This window comes from Panthera onca, chromosome B1, assembly GCF_046562875.1.
Source record: "Panthera onca isolate mPanOnc1 chromosome B1, mPanOnc1 haplotype 2, whole genome shotgun sequence".
NCBI classification, from domain to species: domain Eukaryota; kingdom Metazoa; phylum Chordata; class Mammalia; order Carnivora; family Felidae; genus Panthera; species Panthera onca.
In genome coordinates, this window is record NC_138342.1 from 151,948,896 (window position 1) to 151,961,543 (window position 12,648).

The following is a 12,648-nucleotide window of genomic DNA, read 5'->3' on the forward strand; positions in this document are numbered from 1 at the left end:
ATAAAAAAAATAAAATGCACAAGTACAAATGCAAGGCTACATGGATGATAAAGAATCAGGCAAACATGACACCACCAAAGAACAGTGATAAAACTATAGTAACCAACCCTAGAGAAATGGAGACCTACAAATTACTGACAAAAAATTCAAAGTAATTATCTTGATGAAGCTCAGTAAGATGCAAAAGAAAACCAGATAAACAACTAAATGAAAACAGGAAAACAATGCATGAACAAAATGAGTAGTTTAATAAAAAAATAGAAATCATAAAGGAACAACCACTGAGTGGTTTTAAGTTGCTCTCCCACAAAGGAAAAAAAAAATGGAAATAAGGTTGACAGAAAATAAAAACTTTCTAAAAAGAAAAGAAATAGAAACCATAAAAAGAACCAAACAGAACTCCTGAAGCTGAAGAATACAATGCCAGAAATGAAAAATTCAATAGAAAGATTCAACAGGAGACTCAATCATGGAAAAGAAAGAATCCATGAATTTGAACATAGGTCATTTGAAATCAGCCAGTTAGAGGAATAAAAAGAAAAAAATGAAAAACAATGAATAAATATATGGTACATATGAAACACCACTAAGTGAACAATAAGAATTATGAGAATGTCAGAAGAAGAGAAAGAGAAAGGAAGAAAGTTTATTTAAAGAAATAAAGGTTGGGGCACCTGGGTGGCTCAGTTGGTTAAGCGTCCAACTTCGGGCTCTGTGCTGAGAGCTCGGAGCCTGGAGCCTGCTTCGTATTCTGTGTCTCCCTCTCCCCCACTCATGCTCACTCTCTCTCTCTCTCTCAAAAATAAATAAATGTTAAAAAAAATTTTTTTAAAGAAATAAAGGCTAAAAATTTCCCAAATCTTGAGAAGGATATGAAAATCCAGCTAGCTGAGGCTTAAAAGTCCCCAACCAAAATCAACCTAAAGAAAATTACCCCAACATATGTAATCAAATTGTCAAAAGTCAAAGACAATTTTTTAAGCACCAAGAGAAAAAAGATTTGTGCCATACAAGGAAATTCCCGTAAGGCTATCACCAGATTCTCAACCTTGCAGGCCAAGAGGAAGTAGAATGACATATTCAAAGGTCAGAAAGAAGGGGCACTTGTACCCCAATGTTTACAGCAGCACTCTCAACAATAGCCAAATTATGGAAGAGCCTAAATGTCCATCCACTGATGAATGGATAAAGAAATTGTGGTTTATATACACAATGGAGTACTACAAGGCAATGAGAAAGAATGAAATATGGCCCTTTGTAGCAACATGGATGGAACTGGAGAGTGTGATGCTAAGTGAAATAAGCCATACAGAGAAAGACAGAGACCATATGTTTTCACTCTTATGTGGATCCTGAGAAACTTAACAGAAACCCATGGGGGAGGGGAAGGAAAAAAAAAAAAAAGAGGTTAGAGTGGGAGAGCCAAAGCATAAGAGACTCTTAAAAACTGAGAACAAACTGAGGGTTGATGGGGGTGGGAGGGAGGGAAGGGTGGGTGATGGGTATTGAGGAGGGCACCTTTTGGGATGAGCAGTGGGTGTTGTATGGAAACCAATTTGACAATAAATTTCATATATTGAAAAAAAAAAAAAAAGGTCAGAAAGAAAAAACAACAGCCAACCAATATTACAACCAGCAAAGCTTTCCTTCAGAAATGAAGGAGGGATAAAAAACATTACCAAAGTCTGAAGAAGTTCATCACCACTAGATTTGCCTTTCAAAACATGCTAAGGGGTTGTTTTTAAATAAACAAAAGATTACTAAGTAATAGCATGAATAAACAACCCAACTTTACACCTCAAGGAATTAGAAACTAAGCCCAAACTCAGCAAAATGAAGTAAACTATAAATATTAGAATAAAAATAAATAGAAAAACAATAGAAAAGATAACAAACCTAAGAGTCGGTTTTTTGAAAAGATATACAAAATTGACAACCATTACCTAGAATAACCAAGAAAAGAAGGCAAAGAACTCTGGCATAGAATATTCCAAGCCCATGATAACTGTTTTTCATCACAAATTAATATATCGTGATACTTGTTTCGTATTGATCTTATGAGCCTATTTTATGTGAATCTGATCCTGGGGGATGGATATGCTTTTGGAAACTGGAAAACCAAGAGACAGACCTTGAATAATGGTAAATTCACAGGTATAATGACAGTCCTCGAGTCAGACCACTCTTCTTCAGATAATAACACTACCTCTCCCCTCAACCTCTACACAGCTTAGCTGGTACAATATCACTTTCTTATTAATAACTCTAGAGTGAACACTACCTGTTGAGTGCTGCTTCAGTGTAAGGGGTAGGCCAACAGAGGTTTTGTCTAAACATATGACTCTCAAAAATTAAAGCCTTCTAACTTCCTTAACTCTAATCTTTCCCCCTAAATCTGTCCTTCACAAGGGTGCTCAATGGATCTATCCAAAAGACATATCAGAATTTATCATTTCCTTGAACTCCCTTCAATAACACCTCTATAACATATTAAGTCTAATTTGTTAAAATTTCACTCACAGTCTTTTGTAACTTGGCTCTACCTCCCTCTCCATCTTCATCTTTAACCACACCCACATTCCAGCAATACATAAATAGGTGTTTATATCTGCACACACCATACTCTTCTATACCTTTGTACCCTGATTCTATGAATCTACTGAGTTTCCCTGGAACCCCTTTTCCTGTACTTCCTGTACTTCCTGGTTAATTCCTACTTATCCTTAAAGATTCTACTCCAGGATATCGTCTTCTCCAGGAGATGTTTCCCCCAATTCTCAATTTTGTGCCCCAAGTTTCAATAGCATGTTGTACATGAAAATACTATAGCTTTTACCTCATTATATTAAAATTATAACCTTATGACCCATGTGACTGTGAAGGCAAGAATCTTCCAAACACTGTAAATCCTTGGAATGCCACACAGGGCCTGGCATGAAATGGAGTGCCACAAGTGTTGACCACATTGAACTGAACTGAACTGAACTTCCCCCTTTTTCTACTCTCTGGATACCTCTATTTTCTTTCTTTTTAAAAAATTGTTATTTATTTAAGAGAGGAAGAGAACAAGAACATGAATGTGTGGGAGGGGCAGAGAGAGGGAGAGAGAGAATCCCAAGCAGGTTCTGCACTGTCAGCATAGAACTCAACATGGGACTCAATCTCAGAGTGAAATCATGACCTGAGCTGAAATCATGAGTTTGACGCTTAATGGACTGAGCCACCTAGGCACCACTGGAGACCTCAATTTTCATACTGGAATAGATGGATATGCTGGATTTCTCCTTTACACTCAATAGTGATGCCGGCCCTTGCATGTTTCCCCAAATTAGATTTGTACCTTGATTTTTACAGATATGAGTTGAGAAAATAAAAGGTGGGCTGAGGATTTGCTCATAGTTATAAGTAAGGCTGAATATTTGTCACATGCCAGATTCTTGACGAGTGTTACAGAATTGCTTTTCTCCACAGTGCCTTCCAGAAGTGGAGATAAGGACAGCCCAATTTGTTACAATTATGCTAAGAAATTTGAGGAGGAGGAAGAGACTTAATTGTTCAAGGGAATAATCATGTTCTGTAGACAATCTGGCAGAAGCTAAGGAAGAATGCAAACTAGCCTTGGGGACTTCTGGGCACTAGTCCCAGTGGCATTAAGGCATCTGATCTTGAAAGCAAGCACTGAGGCCTTTCTTCTCTGTGTGTGGCCAGGGACAAGTTCCAAGCCAACATTTCCTCACAGAATGTCCTAAGACTCCAAGCATAATCAAATTTTGCTAAAGGTAATAAACTGATTCACCTGATTACACAGCGCCTTCCAGGCAGATGTCTCTTGATCACTTGGAACAAACAGATCTCACTTCCCTGTCTGAACTTCTGCAGGTGCAGAGAGTGATTTCTTTATTATTCTCCTGTTGAAGCAGCTGTTATGGGTAACCAGCTGGCTTCTTCCTGCTTGGGTTTTGATTTGGGTTTTGGTCTGAAGTCATCTCTTGGGGCCTGTAGAATCTCAGAGAGACTGAAACTATAATCTTACCCTCACTCTAAACCCTGCCCCAGTATACAATTAGAGAAACATGATGAAAGGGTAATGGGTCCTGGGACCATGGTCTAGAAAAGCCAATATTTAAGTCAAGATTTGCCAGTAATCAAAGGAGTTGTTGTCCTTGGGCCCTTCATTCCTCTGGTCTGAAGTCCCCCGTTGTTAGGGAAAAGGCAGCAATATACTCTCACCCTCTAACTTCAGCTGGTTCTCCCATAAGGTCTATAAGGAAGATCCAATTTAATGAAAGCCAACAAGTGACCATTAATGGCGTAGTGAGTTGTTTTCAACATGAAATCCTAAAAATGAAATGCCACGGTTGGTTAAAATTCTGTCTGAAAACTAAAATGCTAATTCTAAATGGTTCATGCTACATTGTGGGATGCTTGGGGATCTGGAACAGGGGCATAAAGTGCCTAATGGGAGGATCAAAACGGTAGCTAGTTGTCAAGTGATATGAGAGTATTTCAACATTTCATTTGACCTGAAAAACACAACAACTGAACAGAAAATTTCAAGAGAGAAGTTCAACAGGAGACCAGAACAATAAGCAAAGAGAATCAACAAATGTGAGGACAGGTCATTTGAAATTATTCAGTCAGAGAAACAAAAATAAAAATGAATGAAAAATATAGAAAGAAGATGAAAGGAATTAAGGACACCATAAAGTCAAACAATATGCACATTATTGGGGTCCCAAAAAAACAGAGAAAGAAGGAAGCAGATTGTTTATTTGAAGAAATAATGGCTAAAAACTTCCCAAACCTGAGGAAAAGAAATGAATACCCAAATTAATGAAGCTTAATGGAACCCAACAAGGAAAAATTCAAAGTCCAACCAAAGCATATTATAATCATGTTGTCAAAAGTCTACAATAAAGAATTTTGAAAACAGCAAGAGAAGAGACTGGTCACATACAAAGAAACCCCCATAAGACCAGATTTCTCCACAGAAACTTTGCAAGCTGGAAGAGATAATATATTCAAATTGTTAAGAAGAGGTAGAAAAAGATGATGGCAAAGCAAGAGGATCCTGAGTCCATCTTCTGCCACAGACATACCAAGGCAACAACTGCATGTAATGCAATTTACTCTGAAAACAACCTGAAGACTGGTACAATCAAAGACATATTGATAAGACCACATCAAGAAGGGTAGGAAGGAAGGGCAGAGATGTAGTTGGGAAGCCAGTCCTCCACACAGTGACCTATAATCAGAAGGGATATCACAGGCATGGGATACTGGGGGGAATCAAGGCCCACACCAGGCAGGCCTGACCCTGGGGACCTTCATCAAAAAGACAAGCCCCCATAACATCTGCTTTTGAAAATCAGTGGGGTTTAACTCCAGGAGAGCCTGAGGACTTTAGGAAACCATCTCCATTCTTAAAGAGCCAGCAAGCTATATCACTCGGCCTGATACCTAGCACCAAAGCAATATTTTTAAAAGGACCTGGGTATATGTGATGGAGATTTATTGACTAATTTCAGGACATGTGCCAAAAGGGCAGGGATCTACAGGAGCTTTCTCTGGGAACAGAAGTACTAGTGGATCCATTTTTCTCGCCATCCTTTAGTCTAGCTGCCGGAGCCAGTTCTGACACTTTTCATCTATCTTGCTAGCATCACTTGCCCCACCCAACCCATTCATCCCAGTGGATACCCCTCCAAAGAAGCCCCCACTGCTCCACCTCTGGTATCTCTCCAGCAAGACTTCTGCTACAGGGAGGGGGAAGCTAGCCCCACCCACCAGCAGATTTGCAGCAGCTGAACTGGGGGCAAGCCCTGTCTACCAGTGCACCTGCAGCAGTCATGGCCCAGCCATAATAGAAGGGCACATGCATTCCACACAGGAGACGCACCTGAATCACCTGTCTGGTGACCAGGGGGACTGTGCTACAGGAGTGCACCACAAGACCTCTTCTACATAAGGCCAGTAGTTTCAAGACCGGGAGACGTGGCTGACATGCCTAATACATAGTAATAAACACAGAGAGTCAGTCAAAGTGAGGAGACAGATTAATATGTTCCAAACAAAAGAACAAGACAAAACCACAGAAAAAGAGCTAAACAAAATGGAAGTGAGCAATCTACCTGATAAGGAGTTCAAAGTAATGGTCATAAAGGCACTCACAGCACTTGAAAGAAGAGTAGATGAACTAAGTGAATACTTCAACAAAGAGATAGAAAACATAAAAAGAACCAGTTGTAGCTGAAGAACACAATATAGAAATAAAAACTCCACTGGAGGGAATCAACAGAAAATTAGAGGATATAGAAGAGCAGATCAGCTGGAAGACATAGTAATGAAAAGCAACCAAGCTGAACAGCAAAAAGAAAAAAGAATTTTTTTTTTATTTTAAAAAAGAATTTTTAAAATGAGCATATGTCAAGCGACCTCTGTGACAAAGGGTACTAACATTTGTATCACAGAGGTCCCAAAAGGAGAAGAAAGAAAGGGGCAGAAAGTGTATTTGAAGAAATAATAGCTGAAAACTTCCCCAACCTGAGGAAGGAAACAGGCATCCAGGTCCAAAAAAGAGAAAGCTCCAAACAAGATGAACTGAAGGAGTTTCACTCCCAAAGTTAGTGGAAGGAAGGAAATAATAAAGTTCAGAGCATAAATAAATGAAATAGAAACAAAACAAACAAAAAGAAAAAAACACACAACAACATCAATAGAAAAGATAGATGAAACTAAGAGCGGTTCTTTGAAAAGATAAACAAAATTGATAAAGCTTTAGCCATGCTCATCCAGGGAAAAAAGAGAGAGGACTGAAATAAATAAAATTAGAAACGAAGGAAGAGAGGGGTGCCTGAGTGGCTCAGCCAGTTAAGTGCTGGACTCTTGATTTTGGCTCAGGTCATGATCTCACAGTTCATGGGGTTGGGCCCTAGTCAGGTTCTACATTGACAGCGCAGAGCCTGTCTGGGATTCTCTCTCTCCCTCTCTGCCCCTTCCCTGCTCACTCACACTCTCTTTCTCTCAATAAATAAATAAATAAATAAATAAATAAATAAACAAACAAACAAACAAACATTAAAAAAAAAAAAGAAACGAAGGAAGAGAAATTTCAACTCAATGAATGAGCACAGATGGTGGGGCATGCCCTTGGCTTTAGCATGGTTGCATCCTCACATGCCCAGCTTCACTAACAAGGTGGGGGAAGAGCACAAAAATACGTTACACTCCATTCCATTCCAAGAAAAATCCCAATTAATCCCTACTCCTCCAGTAGACTCTTTAATATGACCAACAGAATCACCATCACATAAAATTCAATCACCTCTCAAACTGCTGCCTTTGCACTGGTTCCGGACAAGTGAGTCCACTCACAAGCCCCTCAAAAGAAGTATCTCAGATCCCATAGCCCCTCAGGATCCCCGGATGTAAGCTGCATTGGTTTTCAAAGACAGGCATTTTGAGGGCATGGTCTCTTGGGCGCAGGTCTCAAGGGTTGGGGTGCCCAAAGTGTGACATAAACCCCTCTCTCCTCAGGGAGAGGCTTTAGAAGTGAGATCCCTCCAATTATGTGTCACAGAGCCAGGGGTAGGGTTTTGGTGAGACAGTGTCTCTGCCTCTCCTACCCAATCTAGATGCAGTCGTTTTATCTCTTGTGGAGAAAGCTGTTCGGTTAGTTTTCAGTTCTTTTTCAGCAGGAATTATTCCATATGTAGTTGTAGATTTGGTATGTCCATAGGAGGTGATGAATTCAGGATCTTTCTACACCGCCATCTTGGACAATCCCATAATTTGTAAAGTTTTTTGTTTGTTTTTTTAGAAAATAAAACTCAATAGTTTTACAATTCACTCAATGGCAACTGATAATCATCAAATTAGCAATGGTTATCTTCCAATGGTTATCTTACACTAGCTGTGCTGTCATTTATCTAGGATGAGCAGATACTCTGAGTCACAGATATTTCCCATATAAGGTGCATCATATAAATCAGACTTGGTTTGTCACCAGCATTTATAAAACCAGGCCTAGGGAAAGAACTAGGTCTGGGGACACATACCTGGTCTTAATATACTGAACGTTTAGCCTGCCCTGATCATTACAAAATCAGAACAGTAAGAATATTCGCAGTACAAATTATTCTTCATGGACAAGCCAGTAGAAAAAAAAAAAAAAAAAAGGGCAAATGACTTAACTAGATACTTATCAAAAGAGGAATAACATAAAATCAAAGCTAAAAAAAAAAAAAAAGAGGAACCCTAAATGACCAATACACATACAAAAAGATACCTCACCTTATTTGTGATCAGGGAAATTATATTAATCTGCCCTGAGGGACCACTAGACCACCATCCAGTTGTCTAAGTATAAAGGTCTGACAATACCAAGTAGTGCTAAGAATGTGGAGTGACCAAAACCCTTATACACCTGCTGATGGATATAAAAATTAGTAAAAGGCACTTTAGTAAACAATTTGACATTTAGAACAAATTGACGTTATGCATGTCCTGTAACTTAGCAATTTTACTCCAAGGTATCTATCCTCCAAGAAGCAAGCCTGTGTGCACAGAATATAAGTACAAGAATGTCCCACAGCAGGACTCTTTGGTAATCCATGGAAGCAACTCAAATACTTGTCATCCATCCTAAATATATTAAATAGTCAATAGACAGAAGCAAAAACTAATGCTACACACAGAAATATACAAATATCTTTAAAATATAATAAAGAAAAGAGGAAAACAGTCACAAGTAATACTTTTGTGCCGCCTTTTACAGATAGGTCAAAAAGAGGCAAATTAAACTACCCTGGTTAGTGATCCATACTAAAGAGAAAACCATAAAGCAAAGCAAGAAAGTGATGATTACCTGGGTCAGAGCAGCGGTTGCCTTGTTGGGGAGGTAGTGAGCTATAGTCACTTAAGAGTTCACTGGGACCTTTTGTGGTGCTGGAAAAGGTCTGTTTTCTTGATCTAAGAGGTGACCCCATGGTGTTTGCTTTACGTTCAGTCACTAAACTATGTGTATGATTTTATTTTTCTTTGTGTGTATTAAATTTCATATATATCAATGACTTATTGAGCCATGGGGGAAAATAAGCTTGCACATAGAGAAAAATGAGCATGAAGTCATTGCACCCAGGAACTATCTGACTCGTGAACGAGGCAGTCAGGAAAGGGGCTTCCTCCTTCAACAAGTTAATTCATTAAAGTAGCTGAGGGGGTGTAGCCATTGTTGGCAATGGTGGGTTTTTTTTCTTGAAGGTAGACATGATCAGGAGAGCACAAAAATTCTAGGAAACTAAAATAAAGAAGAAATTTCCAACAGAGCAACATTAAAGGGGATAGTATGAAGCTGTTCGTGCTTCCCTGGCACCTTTTCCCAACAAGACCTCAGACAGGAGGTGGGAACACTCAGCACAGGTAAGAAAAGCTCCTGTCCAAAGGTTGGGATGGTGACTTAATCAAGACATGCACGAATGGAAAGGAAAGGGTCCATCTCCCACACCTGCTAATCTCCAAATGCGTCTTAGATTTGCTTTTCCAGGATCAGGTATAGGAGGAGGCTCAGAAGTATTTAGAAAATGTTAGGCTCATACTTTCCATATTTCCAAATGCATGATTAATAAACTTAAAATATATGGAGGACAGAGTTCTGAACTGAGAATCAAGAGAGCTGAAAATTTTATGCCAGCACAGCTCACAGATTGAGTCTTCCCTTTTACAAGCCCATTCACCCATTCAAGCCTTGTTTCCTCCATCTCTAAAAGAATGGGAAGGTGCCAACTGAGTCTATGCTTTGTCTATGGCAGCAGATGGTCAGGATATGGCCTCCATTGTATGGGCAGGAAGTATATGCCCCATGCAGGACCTGGGAGTCTTCTATGGAGTCATTCAAGGGAATCCTCAGCCCTGATCTAGTATTGAACTACTTACTTCCAGGCCATTATCACACCTCCTCTCCCCAACTCCCATGCCAACCCACAGTGGTACTCCCAACAATGCACATTGTTGGAACCCAGAATAAAACTCTCCTGGCTGTTTTTTGCATTCGCTAAGAGATCTCTTGGAGAGAGTGTACAAAAAAGAAAGAAAGACAGCTCTAATGGTGGAATTTAATGAAGGAGGAAGAGAAGGAAGAGAAAGAAGAGGTGCTGGTGGTGATGGAGGAGGAGGAAGAAGAGGAGGGGGAGAGGGAGGAGGAGGAGGAGTGAAGAGCCTAATCTACACCAGGATGAGTGTAATGCACTTTGTAATTTGTCATCCTCAGAAAACCCTTTTACAGTGCACTTTTTGAGAAGAGGAAGCTGAAGCTCAGAGATGCTAAATAATTTACCCAAGGGTATGTGACTGCAAAATGGAGCATAACCAATAAAATTATGCTCTACTACCATTTTACAGACTCAGAATCCTATGGTTATGGGACACCTGGGTACAAGCCTGCCTCGAGGCAAGAATATAACCAAAGTAAGCGTCTCCTCAACTTTTGGTCATCCTCCACCTCTCCAGGGAAGACAGACCTAATGATCCTTCTCTGGAGCTATGCCCCTATAGCTCCAGGGAAGTGGTGTCCTGCTCTACTCTGAATGCTGGGCATCCAACCTTGCACACAGCAGTGATCTGGCACTTCCTGTAAGAAACCAGAAGAGAGTTCCAACCTACCCACTCCAAAAAGACAACCTTTCCCAGAACCCTTAAAATTTCCAAATACGAGGCAACATTTCAATAGCAGCCATTTGGAAAACAAAGCCCTTGGTGAACTTTCCTGGGTGACACATTCCCTATACCATCTGCCTCAACCAGGTGAATAAATCTGCTGCCCAAAGAGAAGCATACCCCTTCTCTGTTATGTCTGAGTACCTACCTAACTCTTGGTCAGACCAACAGTTGACACCTTAAGACTCTTTATTTCTGGAAACACAGCAAGATCTTGCTCACATCCTTTGTGATCTTAAGTTAAGCCCGTGTTCATAACATTGCTTCCCTTGTCTCCTGTGTTCTCAATGGGACTCCCAAGGAAAGGAGAAACAAAGTAGAAAGAGAGTAGACATTTTCCCTGCCATTTTTCTATCACTATACATATGAAGTTATAGGATAAATATTTGGGCCTGGGCATGAGGATGCCTGGTCCCGGATCTTGTTTGGCCTTGACTGAGTTCCTTCTTTTCTCATGATTGGTAAAAGAGGAAGTAGCAAAGACAGGACCAGGAACTTTTCTTCCTCTAAGCCTGAAGAAGCCTGTCTCCCCTGAATGCCCTTCCAAGTAGAATGAGGCCAGTGCTCAGCCCCACCCAACTTTGCCCAGCTCTATAAAGGAAGCTTCCAGGCAGCCACCCCCAGAATGTTCCAGCTCTGTGCCCTCATCAGCAATGAGGCACTCTCTCATTGGGTTACTCTTCCTCCTGGTAATCTCACTGCCTTCAGGTAAGATGATGGGTATAGGTCTGATCATGAAAATGGGGGTCTTCCAAGAACACAGGTACTTAAAATCCCCTTTGGGCATAAGACCAGCAGGGGGACGCCAATATCAGATGGATCAGCAAGCCAAGGATGGGAATTAAGTTAGTGGTCTTCAGTGTCTGCCCCACTCATCGTTTGCCACATCCTGAAAGCCTACCCAAGCTCGAGAGAGTGAGGCCAACTTCATACCACACATGTCACCGTTCAGCTATCCAAATTCCTATTTCCTTCCAACTTCCTCTGATGAGCCTTAGACGTGGTGGCCCTCACTGAGAGATGACAGGAGGTGAGAGGACAGAAGGTAAAAGGTAAATTGCAAAGTAATAGGCCCCCCATCAGGAAGAGAGGGGCAGGTCTAGGATTTCTCCCAGCCTCAGAAGTCTGATTTTTCTTTTCCATTCTTTTTTTCCTTCAGGGAATGGATTGTTTGGACATGATGGAATACAAATTCGTACTTGCACTGCGCTCAAAGGCAAGTGCTTCTTCGGTTGCAGAGTGGGATGGACGTGGGTTTCATTCTGTCACAACATATTGTCTTGTTGTGTAAAAATGTTGAAAAATAATCCTCCCCAGGTCGATGAGTATTGACCCTCACCTCACGGATCCAATTAAAAGGCTACATGAATAGCTAAAAGGATAAAATCTACACTCTGTGTGAAGGATCATTAATGAGCCCTGGGTAGCAAATGAGAGGCAGATTCTCACGAACTGACTGGCAAAATTCCAGAAGTATTTTGTAAAGGGGCACTGGGGCAAAATGCATCTCCTATTTTTTTTTCCACCCTCCCGTCTCCAATCACTAATTCCTATTTCCAATTTAAATTCAGTTGATTAACACGTGGCTACCGGCCCAAGGATATGATGTATGCTGGGCTCAATAACAATAGCTTACTGTGTGCCAGTCACACTTTTAAGTGGTTTACATCTACTAAATCACTTAATTCTCACAACAAAATCAACTTTTTTCTCCAGTATTGTAGATGAAGGAATTTTTCAAGGTCACACAACCAGTAAGAGTTAGTTAGTACTGGGTTTGAACCCAGACAGTCTTGAGCCAGTGTCTTTACTGTTAATCTATACCACCTCTCAATTGCTAAGCGTAGGAATCTAACTGGAAGTATTAATTGTAGTTTGTAGTGATTGTAGGTTGTAATCCAATGAGGAGTCAAGAATCCAAGTAGATCCATGGAA

General features: G+C 40.4%; 1 protein-coding gene and 1 non-coding gene across 2 annotated transcripts; one reads left to right on the forward strand and one right to left on the reverse strand.

Moving 5' to 3' along the window:
* Positions 1 to 7,996: 7,996 nt before the first annotated feature.
* LOC132693481 (small nucleolar RNA SNORA72) lies at positions 7,997 to 8,128 on the reverse strand. Its single transcript, XR_009616848.3, has one exon. It is a non-coding gene; the product is annotated as a small nucleolar RNA SNORA72 (small nucleolar RNA).
* Positions 8,129 to 11,366: 3,238 nt separating this feature from the next.
* On the forward strand, positions 11,367 to 12,045 carry DEFB136 (defensin beta 136). The gene is made up of 2 exons (XM_060655788.2): positions 11,367 to 11,421; positions 11,873 to 12,045. The coding sequence occupies exons 1-2, from the start codon at positions 11,367 to 11,369 to the stop codon at positions 12,043 to 12,045; spliced, it is 228 nt and encodes a 75-aa protein (XP_060511771.2).
* The last annotated feature ends 603 nt before the right edge of the window (positions 12,046 to 12,648 follow it).